We start from the raw sequence: 18,522 nt of genomic DNA on the forward strand, positions 1-18,522 counted from the left end.
TCGGCAAGCGGTCACATGACTGACCTCAGCCAATTGGCAGAGAAACACATGACCTGCCTGAACCAATGGGCAGTGAGTCCTCTGCACCAATGGCAGCACTACTCTGAGGTACCGTAAACCTCCTACTCATACCACCATGGGGGGGGATGGGGGGGGGGGGATCAGCACTCTAGACAGACCTTCCCAGCCTGGGGACTGCCAACCACCATGCCCTGACTGTTGACTTGGCTGCTACATCTTTTTTTTTAAATTAAACTTTTAGAAATTTGGGCAAGGGAAATCTCCATGTTGAAGCACTATCTCGGTTATTCACCATTCATTGCAAGCTGCAGTCTGCATTGGCCTCTCAGCTTCAAGGGCCCACCCACCACGCTTACTTGGACAGGGATCCTATCTCCATGCAAATTAAGTTGCCTCCAATATAATCCCCAGGATAGGTTTGGTTTCCAAAATCACTCCCAACTGCTGCTTCCTGTCCCTGGAAGGAAAGAAGCAGAGACTTGGTGCACACATGAGGGAGAAATGATTAAAGGGATGCAGGCGGTGTGGTGGAGTCTTGTGTGGTGTATGAACCTCCGGCATGTGCGTTTCTGTGTTGTAGATTCTGTGTAATTCCATGTAAATTGAGTGGGATTATCTGACTCCTGTGTATCCCACAAGAAATCAAGGGCTGAATTCTCCGTTTAAGTGCCCGGTCGAATGGAGAATTCGCGGGAGGTTTACGACCAAAAAGTCGGCTCCAACCCCTCACTGATTTCGAGACTGTTGAGGGGCTAGCAGCAGCGCCAGTGAAACTCCCGGTTCCCACGCCAAAAATGGCTGAGTCCCTGGCCATGCTTGCGCACAGCTGACAACCTGCAGCGGTCGTGCCACACGACATGGCGCCGGTCGTGCACGGACCCGACCCGCCATCCGCGACCCCACAGGCCACCCCTTGGCCACCTCCCACCAGACCCCCAGCCCTCATGGAAGCGCCCCCAGCCAGCGGCACCGATGCTGGCGACTTTGGCAAAGATGGACACAGTCCGCAGCCGCCAGGTCGGATTCCCGACCACTGAGACCAGAATTGTCCAGCGCTGTCGAGAACTTGGCCCATCGGGAGTGGAGTATCGTGGGAGGGCCTGCCGATGACGTGCATGGCTGACCAACCTCAAACTGGCAGCAGCCCCGAATTGGGCATCGGAGTCGATTCTCCACCCGATCACCGATTATGATATCGGCGTCGGGCAATGGAGAATCCAGCCCCAAATGTTTTTGCGGAGGGGGAAATTAGTGAGTGAAAGTTTTTATGTATTTTTATGTATTTGATGGGGACCTAGTTTCTTCCAATTCTGGCTTTGATGCTTCCCAAAATAATTCAAGATGGTGTATAAAATGCAGAAAACGAGATACAGAATGCATAAACAAAGCAGATTTAGATAAAAATAAAAGTGATGTGGAATGGCATTTTAAAACGTTTCCTGTTTTGCTCTTTGTACCACACTTAAGGTATAAACTTACTGGTAGTCATAAAACAATGAATACAAAAATGTATCCTGCTCATTAATTTATTGATAAAATGCTTTCTTTGTCCAGAGGCCTGCTCTGCAATGTTCCTTCGGGGCACAGTTTAATGGAGAAAAAACAGTGTCCCATTTTGGGCGTGTTTAGTGGGGTGTTTCTCGGAGCCTGCAGCGGCGGGAACAACAGCTCGCTTGGGTGGGTCTGTCAGTGTGCCTGGGTAGCAATGCCAGGATGCCTCAGTGGCACTGCCAGGGTGTCAGGCTGCAGTGTCAAGGTGCCTGGGTGGCAGTGGACACCACTGCAGGGTACACTGTACCCAGAGCCTGACTACTTGGAGACCTCTGATGGCTTGGGAAAAGCCCCCTGGTGCCTTCGTGCTTAGTCCACGTTTGTGTTGACCAGTGTTAGACGGCCCCATGGTGAGGTGTTTCAGGTGCGGGCCGAACTGCTCACTTAAATATGTAAATCTGCATCTCGCTAGCTTTTGTGAGGCGTCTTGAGAGCCGAAAATCTTCAAGAGGCCTCTCGCGAGATTTAACGGCTCGTTGCATCCCAAGTCAGGCGCGGCAAAGCCATTTGATCGGGCCCTATATAGTTGTGTACATTAATGCGACCATCAATTCACTCAAGGACACGAGTAGAAGTAAACTGTGGCTTTAATCGACTTACAACTGAGCCTGCCTGCGACTAGCTGAAGTGAAGGCAGGCTCGCAAGACCGCAGCACTTTTTATACTTCCGGTTGTGGGAGGAGCCATGGGCGGAGCCAAGGGTAACCCCCTGTTAAAAATCAAGTCCGGCGGGGGTGACGGGTCTATAAGTTGAGTCGGTCCGGTGCTCGAATCGTTCACTGGGACCGGCGGAGCATCGGGGTTGCAGCCGCTTCGGATGGCTGTGTGCCGTGTGTGAATCTGAGGGTGGACCCCGGGGGTGTTTCGTTCCGAGCTTCGTTCCTGACCAGTGTGACGGGTGAAAGGTGGCGCAGGAAACCTGTAGGCACGGGGGCGCAGGGTGTGGGGGGTCGGGTGTGAGGGGTACCTCGGCGGTAGTGGTGGTGGTAGATCTGCAGGCGCCAGGTCCCGGAGGGAAACGGTGTCCTGCTGGCCGTCAGGATGCCTGATAAATGCGTAGTGGGGGTTTGAATGTAGTAGTAGGACCCTCTCTACCAGCGGCTCTGTTTTATGTGTCCGGACGTGCTTCCGAAGGAGTACAGGGCCCGGTGTCCTCAACCAGGATGGAAGCGAGGTCTCCGTGGTAGTGCCCCTAGGGAAAACGAATAATCGCTCGTGAGGAGTCTGATTAGTGGCCGTACACAGGAGAAATCTAATTGCATGGAGAGCGTCGGGGAGGACCTCCTGCCAGTGGGAGGTCGGAAGATTCCTGGACCATAGGGTCAGTAGGACGGTCTTCCAGACCGTCACGTTCTCCCTCTCCACCTGCCCGTTCCCCCGGGGTTATAGCTGGTAGTCCTGCTTGAGGCGATACCCTTGTCAAGCAGGTACTAACGCAGCTTGTCACTCATGAAGGACGAACCCCTGTCGCTGTGGACATTGTTAGGGAAACCGAACAGGGTGAAGACACTGTGCAGGGCTCTGATGACGGTATGGGAGGTCATATCGAGGCACGGGATGGCAAACGGGAAGCGAGAGAATTCATCTATGATGTTAAGGAAGTACACATTACGGTTGGTCGAGGGAAGGGGCCCTTTGAAATCGATACTCAGTCGTTCAAAGGGCCGGGATGCCATTACCAGGTGGGCCTTGTCTGGTCTATAGAAGTGCGGTTTACACTCCGTGCAGATCGGGCAATTTCTGGTGACAGCTTTAACCTCCTCAGAGGAGATTGCGGGCCTTGATGTAGTGGGCGAGCCGGGTGACTCCCAGGTGGCAGAGGTCAATGTGGATAGCCTGTAATCGGTCGTCTTGCGCGCTGGCATCTGGGGGCTCGTTGAGCTTCCCCGGACGGTATACGATATGATAATTATAGGTGGAGAGTTCGATCCTCCACCTCAAGATTTTGTCATTTTTAATTTTGTCCCGTTGCGAGTTATCGAACATAAAGACAACCGATCTCTGGTCGGTGGTGAGGGTAAACCTCCTACCAGTGAGGTAGTGCCTCCAGTGCTGTACGGCTTCCACAATGGCTTGAGCTTCTTTTTGACTGAGGACATAGAACAGTACAGCACAGAACAGGCCCTTCGGCCCTCGATGTTGTGCCGAGCAATGATCACCCTACTCAACCCACGTATCCACCCTATACCGAGGAGCTTCGTTCATCCAGACCTGGTAAGACGCTGTTCGCTCCCGATATTCCAGCACGGCAAACTATCTCCCTCGAGGAGTGTCGAAGTTCCGAAGCTGAGAGGGTTCTGGAGAAGAAAGCTACTGGCCTACCTGCCTGGTTCAGAGTGGCAGCGAGGGCGACCTCTGAGGCGTCGCTCTCCACTTGAAAGGGGACGGATTCATCCACCGCCTGCATGGCAACTTTGGCGATGTCCTCCTTAATGCAGTTGAGGGCCTGGCAGGCCTCGGCTGACAGTGGAAAGAGTGTGGCCTTAAATAGTGGTGGGCTTTGTCCGCATACTGGGGAACCACTGGGCTTAGTAGGAGAAAAATCCAAGGCACCTCTTGAGGGCCCTGGAACAGTGAGGGAGAGGGAGTTGTAAGAGGGGGTCAGGGTCAGGCCCTAGGACCCCGTTTTCCACGACGTAGCCGTGGATGGCTAGTCTGGTTGTGTGTAAAACGCATTTCTCCTTATTGTATGTGAGTTGAGTTTTGGGGCGGTTTGGAGAAATCGGTGGAGGTTGGCATCATGGTCCTGCTGGTCGTGGCCGCAGATGGTGACGTTGTCCAAGTATGGAAACGTGGCCCGCAGCCCGTACTGGTCCACCATTCGGTCCATTGCTTATTGGAACACCGAGACTCCATTTGTGACGCCAAAGGCGACCCTGAGGCAATGGAAGAGGCGGCCGTCTGCCTTGAACGCCGTGTAGTGGCGGTCCTCCGGGCGGATTGGGAGCTGGTGGTATGCAGACTTCAGATCCACCGTGGAGAAGATGCGGTACTGGGCGATCTGATTCACCATGTCTGCAATCCAGGGGAGGGAGTACGCATCGAGGTGCGTGAACCGGTTAATGGTCTGGCTGTATCAACCACCATCCGGAACTTTTCCCCGGTCTTGACGACCACCACCTAAGCGCTCCAGGGGCTATTGCTGGCCTCTGTGACTCCCTCACGTAAGAGCCGCTGGACTTTGGCTCTAATAAATTACCTGTCCTGCAGGCTATACCTCCTGCTGCGAGTGGCCACGGGTTTGCAGTTGGCGGTGAGGTTAGCGAAGAGTGGAGGGGGATCGATTTTTAGAGTTGCTAAACTGCATATAGTGAGAGGGTACAGGGGTCCGCCGAAGCTGAGTGTTAGGCTCCTGAGGTTACACTGAAAATCGAGTCCGAGTAGGAGAGGGGCGCCAAGGTCTGGGAGGACATACAATTGGAAGTTGGAGTAGTTGGCGCCCTGTATTGTTAGTGTCGCAACCATGCGCCCTTGTATCTAGACCGAGTGCGACCCCGAGGCGAGGGAGATAGTTTGCCGTGCTGGAAAGATAGGGAGCGAACAGCGTCTTACCAGGTCTGGATGAACGAAGCTCTCGGTGCTCCCGGAGTCGAAGAGACTTGTATCCGTTGACTTGAACGGACATCATGGATCTTCTGAGATGCTTTGGCTGTGACTGGTCCAAAGTGACTGCATTGAGTTGCGGGTAGTCGGTGGCTTGATCAGCGGTGCTGGATCGGCCCCGTGATGACTGTCCGCGGAGGTCGTAGTCGTCGATTGATCGCACATGGCGGGCGGAGAGGAAGATGGCGCCCAAGATGGCGGCCCCCATGAATCGCACATGGCCGGCCGCGCGGGGGAGGATTGCCAAAATGGCGGCCCCCGTGAGTCGCACATGTCGTGCGGAGGCGGAGTCGGCAGACATGCTGCCACATTGCGGGGTCTTCGGGCCTGTGAGTTGGAGGGGCGATTGTTCTGGATATCGTTCGAGTTTGAGGATTTGGTTTTAGCCAGCCATACCTTCGCAAAGTGTCCTTTCTGTCCACAGCTACTGCAGGTCGCGTTGCGGGCCGGGCAGTGCTGCCGTGGGTGTTGGGGCTGGCTGCAAAAGTGGCACGATGGCACTCTGTGGTGGGCGGGTGGCCGTGCGGCGCAGGCCTGGGGTAGTCTCTGGTCGGGGGTCCACGATGGGGTCGTGTGATCGGCTGGGAATGAGTTTAAACTTTGAAAAGCGACCTCCAATGAGGTTGCTAGCGTTACTGTGTCCTCCAGGTTCTGGGCCCCTTTTTCGAGGAGACGCTGGCGCACGTAATTGGACCGGACCCCTGCAACATACACATCTCGGACGGCGAGTTCCTTGTGCTGGGAGGCTGTCACAGCTTGGAAGTTACATTCCCGTGCTAGAGCTTTTAGGTCGCGCAGGTAGTCTTCTAGCGACTCTGCAGGGCGCTGGCGGCGGGTTGTAAAGATATGCCGCGCGTAAACTTCATTTACGGGCCGCACGTACAGGCGGTCGAGTATCGCGAGGGCCTCGGTCTACGAGTCGGTATTATCAAGTTGAGTTGAAATGCGATGGCTCACCCGCGCGCGTAGAAGACTGAATTTCTGCTCTTCAGTAACAGTGGAGGTAGTCGACGCAGCCAGGTAGGCCTTGAAGCACCGAAGCCAATGCAGAAATATTTCCGGAGTTCCAGTCGATCAGGTTTGAGGGCTGATTCCATGGTAGTTTTTTAAGTCGATTAAATTGATGCGACCATCAATTCACTCAAGGACATGAGTAGAAGTAAACGGTGGCTTTAATTGACTTACAACTGAGCCTGCCTGCGACTAGCTGAACTGAAGGCAGGCTCGCAAGACCGCAGTACTTTATACTTCCGGTTGTGGGAGGAGCCAAGGGGCGGAACCCTATACATGCTCCTCATCTCCCCCTGTGGGCAGAGCCGTGCAACGGCTCACAGATGGAGCCCACAGGGACACAGTGATACACAGTGTGAATTTATATTATACATTCACCACATACATGCACCTTTGACCTGGAAACAGTACAGTAAGGAAAATGTGTAACTTCTTTAAAATTTAGTGGACTTTGTAATTGTTTTTAAGAATATTTGAAACTGACTTTTAGGAGTCTTGTAAAGGGAGATCATTCATACTTTTCTTAGATAATAGGAAATACTGATGCACATGGACCTGACAACCCTTGATCTGGAAGCAGGCACCAACAAGAAGGAAATTAGCATATGAAATCCATGTGGCCAGACAGAAAGGAAACTACAGACAAAGGAGAGCTGTAGCAGAGGGGGAAACAGAGAAGACATATTTACAATGGGCTGTGTGCATGTATCACTGTTAAACAGAACAGAAATCTGAAGACATGGTTCGAGATGCGATTGTGCATTGGACAGTTTGACTGCCGCTGCTTCAGTTTTACCAGCACTGACCAGACTGTTTAACCAGGTTTATGAAAACAGTCGTACAAGGGAGTCTCTGGGAATTCTGTATCCTCAAGACTATCATAGCTAAAGAGGTTCTCAAGGAGTTTTACATTTGGTTGGCAATTGTCTCTTGGGTGAAATGCGACTGCTGGTGAGAGATCCTACGTATCTTTTCAACTATTTAAAGTGAAATTTGTCTTTTTCTTTGAACATTCATTTGCCTCTTAATTCATGTTTAATTTGTGTTGGTTCTGATATGTATTAAAGTAAAAGCTACAAAAAAGTGGAATCATGTTGGGAATTTCTTCATTTGAAGCTCGTTCGGTCAATTTGGCTATTTTGGTTTACGGTTCCCACATGGGATCATAACATATTCTCTGTATGTGCATATATAAACAGATTTAGGAAAAGAGCTGCAATAGATAGGAAAGCAACAAGGAAAATATAAAACTATTACAGAAATTTAGAACATTAGAATACACTTTGTACTTAATTGCATTATTCAGTTTAGACATCAAAGATCTAGATACAGTAAGAACTTCATTAGTTATTCTTTCCTGAAACTGAACATTTATGCTGTGGTGTAACAGAATTGTATTTATCTAATGTTTTTCTGTTTACCCTCTGTACGTTTTGTGTATTTAGGATCCAGAGAGTGATGATGAACTTCAAGGATCACCTGAACCGGGTATAGAGCTAGAGGGCTTTGCCGAGTCCACCTCTGTTGCATACAATGGTCCACCCTTCCCTCCCTCTGCTCCTGCCCCTCAACCAGCTGTTGACATTGTAGACAGAACGATAAAACGCAAGGAATCCATAGAAAACCAGTTGATCGAGTGGTAGGTAATATTTCTGATGCACCAAAACTCTCTGAATTGCAGACGTGCTACATTTTCAAGATTTACCTGTATACTATCATTTTCTTTACGTCATTGAAAATTGAATTCATATTCTACTAGGGTTGAACAAGAGCTCATGTCCCGTATCATTAGTGAGATGTATCCCTTACAGCAACAGCCTGTGCCACACCTCAGCCAGTATGAGGATGAGGAGAATGTATTATTGGATTCAGATATTGGTGAGTCTCCAGCTTATTTTACTCCATATTTCTCACTGCAAAGGTCTGTTGGTTTAGAATGCCTCTTGTACTGTTATATATCAATTTTTATTTCAAATTCCCACTTCAATTCAGATTAAAATTTATCTTCGCAAATTTATCTCCTGCAAACTTCTTTGAGTTGAACCAGATTGAATTCTTTAGCCCTTTGCGCACACTATTTTTAACGACATGACGATATGATTTGGGATTTTACAAGTTAGCTTATTTTTCCTCTGAAGATTCCTTGCGACACATGCTTTCTTTGACAGGATGACGGGATTCAGCAGTACGTCTCTGCAAACCAGCTACTGTGACTGGGAGGACAACCTGGGACTGGGAGAGCAACCTCTGGCTTTGCAATTCTCCCTTTGGGGAATTCTTGGCTTTCCAATCTGTAACCCACTCTGATAAAGCATGACTGAAACTGGTAGTTGCACCCTGTGGGATTGAAGCTTCAAATCCAATCCTCCTGAATATGCCGCAGCATATTAGTACACTGGTGGGCATTCAGTCACACTTCTCAGCATTTAACATTCAATTTAGTCAATTAATAAACATGACCTCAGCCTGATTTGGAACCTGTAGAAGATACTTACAGGTTTTTGGATCAGTATTTCTGAAAAAGTTGCCAATGCATTGTATATTTCTGGTGTGAAAAGCAACATATTTTTTCTCATGATATTTCTAATAGATTAATAGTATCACACAGGGATTATTTATGGCGAATGATTAAATTCTTTACATTAATTTTTCACACTTTTTTCATTCATTTTGATGAAATCAGCTTTTCTCTTCATCTCCAAGTGATGGCCAAAGGGTAAAACTAGCACTGGTCATCAAAGCTGCACTGTTTTTTTTTTATTGTGAAACAAAAAAGTGAGATTTATGCAGCATTATACATGAATATTTATACTGTTATGCGAATAGTCAGAACTAAGTGGGCTAAATGTTATTATCTGTTTCCAAAATAGTTGAAGCCGCTGGTGGTGGAGGCTTCCAGCTGTTTGTGGATGCAGGCATTCCTGTGGACTCCCAAATGGTTCGACAGTTTGTAGATGAAGCACTTGCTGAGATTATTGCCATCATGCTGGGCCAGCAACAGAGTGAGAGCAGAACTCCTGTACGAGAACTTCCTCAAGAAGAAACACCTTCACCGGTAAGAATGTATCTTCTTCAACAAAACACTTGGAACACAGCAGATTTATATTAATAATATTTGAAAATAACATTTGGTTCTGTGTCTAAATTCTAATCAAAACATAAATGGTATAATATGGAAATAGTGTGTGGCACAGATACTGAAGCAAGTTCTGGAGAATATTCAGGTTTCAGTTGATAAGTCGCAAGTAACATTTGTGCCACACAAGTGCCAGGCAATGACCATCTCCACCAAGAGAGAATCTAACCATCTCCCTTTGACATTCAATCGTGTTACCATTGCTGAATCCCTCAACATCCTGGTATTACCATTGAGCAGAAACTAAACTGGACTAGCCATATAACTACGGTGGCTATAAGAGTACGTCAAAGGCTAGAAATTCTGTAATGAATAACTCGGGCTGGTTTCTCCGTTGCTCGACGCCGATATCGTAATCGGCAATTGAGCGGAGAATCCATTCCGACGCCCAAACAGGGCTGGCGCTGGTTTGATGGAGGCCAGTCACGCTCCACCCCATGGAAGTGGCGTAATTGCGCCGCACACTGTTGCAATGGTGTTGCCATATCATCAGAAAGCCCTCCCGCGATGCTATGCCCCTGATGGGCTGAGTTCCCGACCACGCGGTTGACGAGTGGTCTGAGCAGTCGGGAACCTGCGGACTGTGTCCAGCACCGCCACACACGGCCGGGATCCATGGCGCTGGTCCGGGGTGGCTTTCGCGAAGGCTGAGGTGACAGGTGGGGAGGGTGGACTGTGGGGTAGTGGATGGCAGGTCGGGCCCAAGCACGGCTGGTGCCATGTTGTACGGCGCGACCACTGCAGGTCGTCGCGTGCGCATGCGCAGCCACGGACCTGGCCATTCTCCGGCTGTTTTCAGTGCGGGATCCGGGAGTTTCACCTGGCGCCGCCGCTAGCCCCTTACCGGTCCCAGAATCGGTGAGGGACCAGTGCCGATTTTGGCATCATAAAACGCCCGCGAATTCTCCGTTTCAGCCGGCACATAGCCGCTGAAACAGAGAATCTAGCCCCTCATCTCCCAACTTCCCAAAACCTGTTCCTCATCTACAAGACACAAGCCATTGTGTGATGGAATACTCTCCACTTGCCTGCTTTAGTGCAGCTCCTACAACATTCAAGCTCAATACCACCCAATCCAAAGCAACCTGCTTGATTGGCCCCTCCCCAGCCACAAAGTCAAACATTCACTTCCTCCACCACCAATGCACAGTGACAGCAGTCTATAAGATGCCCTGCAGCAACTTACCATGGCTCCTTCACCTTCCAAACCTGGGACCTCTATCACTTAGAAGGACATGGACAGCAGCTGCAAGGGAACACTACCACCTGCAAGATCCCCTACACACTATTCTGACATGGAACTCTATTCCATTCCTTCACTTTCACTTGGTCCAGGTCCTGGAACTCCCTTTTTAATAGCAATGGAAGTGTACTGTTGTATCTTTAGACAAAGAGTGCAAAAGAAATAGATTGCTGATGCATGTGGGTTGAATGCAACATTAGCAGAAGTTTATTAAATAGGTCGCCACTGTACAAAGGCAGATACTAGACTAAGGGCAAAATCATGCAAAGTAGTTGATGATGTCAAGCATGTCACGTGACTTGGTTCTTAAAGAGACATTTTTCACACAACTACAACTAAACCCCCTTTTACTTCTAAGGTCCAACATAACTAAAACCAATATGTTGACATAAGTGTAGCCATCAAATTATTACATTGCAATAACACAGTTAATAAGATAAACAATCAGATGATGTTTAGCACAGGGCTAAATCGCTGGCTTTGAAAGCAGACCAATGCAGGCCAGCAGCACGGTTTGATTCCCATAACAGCCTCCCCGAACAGGCGCCGGAATGTGGTGACTAGGGGCTTTTCACAGTAACTTCATTTCAAGCCTACTTGTGACAATAAGCGATTTTCATTTCATTATCATTTAATTTAATTTCATGTGCGTATATTTCTTGCTGGTTGTCTACATACTTCCAAAACTTTGTTATCCTCAACCTTAGATGTATTTTCAGCAGATGAAAATACTTCAGTAGATGTCTCTACCCTGGAAGGCATTACAGTCTCTTTTTCTAAGGGAAGAATAGTAAGTAGCACATATCTCTGGTGAACTCTCTGCTGCTGTAGATGAGCTAGATGTTACACAGTCAGATGAATGGAAACCGTTACCTCCTGAGGTAGTTCTGGCACTGGAACACAAACGCATGTTGACAATAATTGATTTGCATGGTGTCTTCGCACCAGTTTGTCTGTCGTTTGGATCGTGTAGGAGATTGGGCCCATCTGAGCCAATAACTGTCGCAGGGACCCACTTCTTACTGGTGGTATAGCTGCGCGCTAACACTCATTCTCTTTGTTGAAACGAGCGTTTCCTTGAGTTACTTTCTCGTCTCAAGATCCGTGACTGTTGGCTCCGCTCTAATATATTAGATGTCTCCTCTGGGGAGAGTAAATCAAAGATAGTTCTCAGCTTCCTTTTCATCAGGAGCAGAGCTGGTGAACTTTGTGTAGTTGTATGTCTTGTATTCGGTATGTTGCTAAAAACTTGGTCACAAAGCAGTGAAGTGCACTTTGGTCCTTGGAGGCTTTCAGTGCATGCTTCAAGGCAAAACCATTTGTGGATTGGTGGTAAGGTGCTGCCTTTATATATTGAATTCCACACATCTTTTAGTAGTCTTTGAACTCTTGGGCTGTAAACTGTGGCCCATTATCGCTCACGATCTGCCCTGGTTTTCTGAATCTCGCAAAGATCTCGTTGAGTTTCTCAATGGTTTGTTCCACAGTGGTTGATTTCATTAAGACTACCTCATGCCACTTTGACTCTGCATCTACAGCGATCATGAACACGTGCGCCTCGAATGGACCTGCAAAGACAATGTGCATCAATTCCTGGCCACGAATAGTAGCTTTGTGCTAGTTCCTTCATTCGAACTATACCTGGGTGTCCTTCATGTAACTGATCCAGTAATCACAAATTTGGAGGAATAATTACTCTCATCCACCACAGCAGCCCTGGGCTGCTAATTCAGGTCTCCTGGAAATGTTTTAATTCAAGATGATTTCCTATTATCCTTCCCTTTAATACTATTTCCAGTACCTTCCCCACCACAGGATCATTTCTGGTACGTCTATGAACCTGAGCTGCAGTCACAGGAACATTCTCAATCTGTGCACAATAAAAAATATTATCATGACTGAGTAGTATCTGACCTGGTCCCGTGAGGCCTCGTTAAGTGGACCAATTAACGTTGAATTGTGTTGCCGGCCTTGCCAGGCCGAGCGCCGGGAAGCTCGTGACAATTCTCGCTCACTACCACATTTAGAAATTTTTCCAGAAAATAGCACCCATTCTCTTTAAAACCATTGTTGCACTTAAAAATTACATGGTCGTACAGGACGTGGAGTGTTGGTCCAGGAGTTGAACCAAAATGCATTATCAGAACAAAAGACTGCTGTACTTCGTGCAAACCATTCATCAGTTCATGAAGCATCAGTGATACACTCTGGTGAATTTAATTGGAGCCTTCAATCAAGAATATTCCTTGAACAACAATTGGAGAATTTGTCCTGCATTTGGATATGGATGCAGGAGGTGGAAGAACTGTGTTGTGTCTGTAAAATTTAACACACTTCACTTCGACCAGTTTATTATTCAAAGGTTTAGCAAAGTGCCCTTATTTGCAAGAGGAACAAAGGACAAAACAGGTTCACAGTGTAACACAATTTTATTCACAATTCTCTCACTCTCACAAAATATGAGTCAGACTCTCAGCTGAACTCTAGGTTTTATCCACACTTAGTGAAGGAGGCTGGCCAGGCTACAATCACTCGATGTGGATATCTTCTCTGGGCTTCAAAACCCAGGGTCCCTTCTTCTTGCGATGGTTGTGCCTGGGGTCTCCCAAGTTATCGCTGAAGATCTGTTCCAATGTTCCTTTTATAGCAGTCTGTTAGCACTGAGTCATAGGTATACGCCCACATCTGGTCTGAGTTCTGTTGTCCCATCCAGATTTAAACTTGTTCATGGGAATAAACATGATACTCCTGCTCAGCCACGATGATTCAATCACGTTCCATTGTCCTGTGAAAATCTCTTGCCTGACCAGTTATTAGTCCATTATGGAGTCTGATGGCATTTTTTTTTGTCTACAAAGCTGATCACCTGTCTCTGTTCTTTTGTGTAAACATGAGTGGGTATGTCAAAGTCCGTATAGCAATAACGAGTTTATGTGTTGACTTGAGTGCTCTTGCAGACGGCCAGTATCAATTCAGCCAGGGTCTTGTGACAGTTTCTGTTCCAAGCCTATGTGCCTTGTCAGCCTATTTCCGGTAACACAACTGTATTCATAAACCAGATAACAGTCTCCATATACATTTTCCCAGTCCTTAGTTTATAAGGTTCAGTTAAAGATCTCACTGGTAATTTGTTCAGTCATTTAGTCCAACATTGTAGCATGTTAAAAGTAGACTTAATAGACCGTATAATTAATTATTAACAGATATGCAGGTTTACAATGTTTTTACATAAATTCCCTGCATCTTAATTGTGAAGCAGGCTCGAGAGGCCAAGTGGCCTATTCCTGCTCCCAATTTGTATGTTTGTACCATCTCTATTTACTTAGTTCGTGACTGTCTAGTATGGTTACTACTGATTTTGCATTCTGTGCCTCAGGGAAGCCTATTGACCTTCAGTTGGCACTTCCCCTGACAACCTGGTTGTAATTGAGAATGTGTCATGAGGGGAACTATGACCTTACCCATGTTGCAATATATTGGATAGGTGATAAGCTAGTGCATAGGGAAACCTAAACCCTATTTATTTAAAGACGAACCAGTTTGGTTTCACTCATAAAATGTGAGAAATTTAATGAAGTGGTTAGAATATATTATTCAAAATGTCAAGACTCATAAGCACACCAGTAGAGTAGATGTTACTTCTTTAAAAAGCCATCACTGGAAGCTTTTGACATCCTTACTATGAATTTAAATCATATGTTTTTTTTAGCCAGAGGACCTGACAGTCCATGAATTTTTCTCTAATAAATTAAAGCAGATTGCATGTATTGTCTTGTTTTGACAAATAAATAATATTCCAAGGACAACCTGATCCCAGTTCACTGGTTTGGGTTCATTCCCTGATTTTAATAGATGAGGAATTTACGTAGCTGAAAACTGACACACTTTAATCCTGAAAGAATTTTGCCCCCTTTCTGATATTTTGTTCAGCATCTTGGTCACTAAAGACCTAAAACTGAAGCTCTTATGTTTCACAACCCAAAATACAATAGGGCCATGATTAATTAGTATGCTTTGTGTTTTGTGATTAACCTTTATTTGTTGAAACAAAGGATTAGGAGACATCTTCTGTGGCTTGAATACACAGTGGTTCGCACTTGAACCCAGGTTCAATTACAATCTTGGGTGACTGTCTGTGTGGAGTCTGCACTTTCTCCCACTGTCTGCGCGGGTTTCCTCCCAGTGCTCTGGTTTCCTCCCACAGTGCAGGTTAGGTGGAGTGGCCATGCTAAATTGCCCCTTAGTGTCCAAAGATGTGCAGTATGGTTATGGGGATGGGTAACATTCAATGTGGACATGCCGAATTCATTTAGTTTCCTGAGGAAGTACAGGTGTTGTGCTTTTTTGGTCATGGCATGACGTGTGTGTGGACCAGAACAAATTGTTGGTAATCAGCACACCTAGGAGTTTGAAGCTGTCAAACATCTCCACCTCGGCCAAGTTGGTGCAGGCAGGGGTGTGTACGATTCTTCACTTCCTGAATTCAATGACCAGCTCCTTGGTTTTGCTGACATTGAGGGAGAAATTGTTGTCATTACACCACCGTTAATTCAGGGTCACAGATTAGCTGTGAAGCAACTTATAAACACAGTGTGGGCGGGATTTACTGGCTGTTCACGGTGGCGGGAAACTCCAGGCCCATGCCAGCACACAAGTTTCCCTGCAACGACGGGGTGCTGCAGTGGGAAACCCCGTTGACAACAGCGGGAGCCTCCCCTGCTGAAAAACACGCGGCGGTGTGGTCGGTACATCCCGCTCAACATTTTCAGCGTTAGATGCACCTTTATTTCGTCATAAAAATGTTTAAAATTATTCGTGGACGTGTTCCGTTTGCTTTGCATAATTTTTCTTTGGAAGGGCAACGCGATAATTCAACAGGTAAATATATCCCTTCGGATTATACTGAACAACACGTACCCTGCTAGTCCCAAGTTTCATCCTGGGTTTGTGGTGAGTTATCAGTTCTTAGTTAGTGTGGCAATGGCATGTAAAATAGTACCCAAGGATAAGGGAAGAAAGAAATGAACATGTGTATTCTCTCCTATTTGGGTTCAGCTCTGATATTCCCTCACAGCCATGAAAAAAGTTACTAACTTTCTCTGGCCAGCGTCAAAACCGAAGGATGGTTGTTTGGAAGTGGCACAAAAAGATTGTTACATCGCCAAGATATCTCAGCATGAATCATCATTCTCAGGAGGGGAGGACAATATTAGGAGAGAAAGAAGATGCCTGTTATTTTATTATTAGTAAGCTTTTAAGTTGAATGAACTACACTTTAGGATTACAGAGTAAACAGTCTTGCCTGTATTATAAAAAGGCATTTATGAATATGATTCATTACTTTTCAATTCTATTACTTAACCTTATGCAGAATTAAACAATAGATAGATCACCTAAACAGTTGTCACTAAAGAGGCAACATTTTGATATTGTTTGTGAAAATATATATTACCTGTCGTTTATGCATTGATTAAGGAAATGGCAGAATCAGGATCTTGGTTCTCTAAACACTCTGCCTGCTAATAACTTATTCTGCATGAGAATCTATTCTCACATATTAGTTGGAGCTTTCTGGTTATGTTCGCAAAATCTCTGCGTATCTAATTTATTTGATACATTACCTTTCTTGCAGACGATGTTGATCCCAACACCAGATCTAACCCCACGACACACTCCATCACCTCCTGTTGGACGTTTGTCTTTGATCCAAACACCAGATGTCACCCCCCAAAGTTCTGTAGCCATATCAGAAGGAAAGGAAACAGAGCCTGAACCAGATTTAGAACCGGAACTGAAGCCATTGCCAAGTGAGTAGGGAGAACCTATTTAAATAGAATGTCTGAAAGGGTGTTTTGTAGGTTGTAAGGTGGTGTAGACTTTTTTGGTGTCAAAATGCACAACAGGAAGGCTTTAATTTATTTAAACGTTAGAACAAATTCCATTACAATTTATTTTATGAAAGATAAACTTGAGCACTTGTACTAACTACAACAAGATGTATTCATACAGCACTTTAAAAACAAAAATCTCAAGGCACTTCACAGGAGCTCTGTGAAGCAAAATTGGACACTGAACCACGTAAAGCAATGTAGGACAGGTGGCTAAAAGCTTGGTCAGAGAGTTAGATCTTAGGAGCATCTTAAAGGAGGATAGACAGGAATTCCAGAACTTAGGGCATTGATATGATCAATCTATTGAGCAATTAAAATCAGTGATGCTCAAGTGGTCTGAATTAGATGATTCACGCCAGGGAATGGAATTTGTCACAGGGACCGAAGAAAATGGCTTTGGTCTTCCCACAAGTTAATTGGAAGAATTTCTGATCCAGTACTGGGCCTTAGATGAACAGTCTGATAATTTAGCACCGGAGAGCTCGGGAAACAGTCGAGAAAGCTGGTGGGGTGGTAGAGTTGGATGTCGTCAGCTTCCATGTGAAAACTAACGCTGCTTACATGTGAAAACTAACATTGCTGAGGGGCAGCATGTGGATGGGAAATAGGAGAGGGCCAAGGTTAGATTCTTGGGGGACACCAGAGATAATGGTGCAGGAACAGGAAGTGTTGCTATTGAAAGTGATTCTCTGGCTCCAATAAGAAAGATAAGCATGGAACCAGATGAGCGCATTCCTAAGCGGTGGATGACAGTAGAGCGATCTTGGAGATAGATGATGTGGCCAATCTTGTCAAAGGCTGCAGACAGGATGAAAAAGGTGAGGAAGCAAAGTTTACTTCTGTCATGGACACATACGATGTCATTTGTGACTCTGATACGAGCCGTTTTGGAAGCTGTGGCAGGAGCGGAAACCACATTTAAGGGATTAAAATATGGAGGTCCGGGAAAGACCGACAACCACAAAAATGAAGGGACTTGGAAGAAGAAAGGAATGCTGGAGGTGGGTTTCAGTCAAGTCTTTTTTTGTGGGTGTGTGGGTGATGTTGACAGTCTTGAAGGAAAGAGAGCGAGAGAGACGCAGTTCTTGGGGAGAGAGAACCATTAACAATATCAGCTAACATGGGACCAGGAAGGGCAGTTTAATGGTCGACATTTTAGTGAGACAAGATTAATTATTGGGATAATAATGCCTCGTTGCATCAGTCTACTATCTTTTCGTGCCACTGTTAAATCTCCTTTTAATTGTTTCCTGTCACTGTGAAGGTGTTATTTCCCATTTGACAAGAAGAGATTTTTCAAAGGTGTTTGTTTTTCTGAAACGAATCACAATTTTGTTCCCCCTCAAAAAGAAAGCACTGATCCTGAAATTCCACTGTGCCAGTTTCCTACTGTAATTCCAGTGGGAGATCATTGAAACCCCCATGGAAACAGTACAAGTGGTCATTAGTGCCACTCGCATGCAGTCTCTTATCAAAGTTGCAACGTATTCCTAAATACTGAGAATTGAAATCTAATCAGTTTGTTGAAACAAATGGAGTTAAACTGATGTCACATTCAGCAGTAAAAAAAAGCCGATACATAAACTTTGATTGCTAATCTAATTACGTTTCTTAACATCTATTCAAGTAAGTGCACTTTTAGCACAATTTCAACACACAAAGACTATCCGGTTCAATATTCCTGCCTATTTTGTTTACACCAGCCCACTTGCCCTCTTTTTCATACAAACTACCTTGAATTGCAACAAAGCGAAGGGGGCAGTTTCCAGCTGATGAGGGTCTTAAAGATGTGCAGGATTAAAGTCTTTTCTTTTTTGCCTCTCTGAAAGTAACCAGCAACTCTACTTCTTTATTCTCTTTAATTGTCCAGCTTGGATCTTGTTGTGGGGTGAAGTATCTAAGCAATTCACAACAAAGCTTTTCGAACAGTCATCCAAACCATCGCAATGCAAACCACCGGGAATCTTGTTCTGACATGGCTAAGGGATGAATGGCCGGAAAGTAATGTTATGCTTCTTTCCACAAATCAATAAGGGAACAAAAAAAATGAGCACAATTTGAAGATG

The 18,522-nt window shown here is 46.1% G+C and overlaps 1 protein-coding gene across 1 annotated transcript in view; it reads left to right on the plus strand.

Annotated features, from left to right (window-relative positions):
• kiaa0586 (KIAA0586 ortholog) overlaps window positions 1-18,522 on the plus strand; it is an 818,517-nt gene that overhangs the window by 643,281 nt on the left and 156,714 nt on the right. The window contains exons 21-24 of the mRNA XM_038780001.1: window positions 7,632-7,825; window positions 7,946-8,064; window positions 9,057-9,241; window positions 16,198-16,372. Of these exons, the coding sequence (XP_038635929.1) occupies window positions 7,632-7,825; window positions 7,946-8,064; window positions 9,057-9,241; window positions 16,198-16,372 (673 nt within the window). The remainder of the gene's footprint in view (window positions 1-7,631; window positions 7,826-7,945; window positions 8,065-9,056; window positions 9,242-16,197; window positions 16,373-18,522) is intronic.

Source organism: Scyliorhinus canicula, chromosome 2, assembly GCF_902713615.1.
Source record: "Scyliorhinus canicula chromosome 2, sScyCan1.1, whole genome shotgun sequence".
Classification (NCBI taxonomy): domain Eukaryota; kingdom Metazoa; phylum Chordata; class Chondrichthyes; order Carcharhiniformes; family Scyliorhinidae; genus Scyliorhinus; species Scyliorhinus canicula.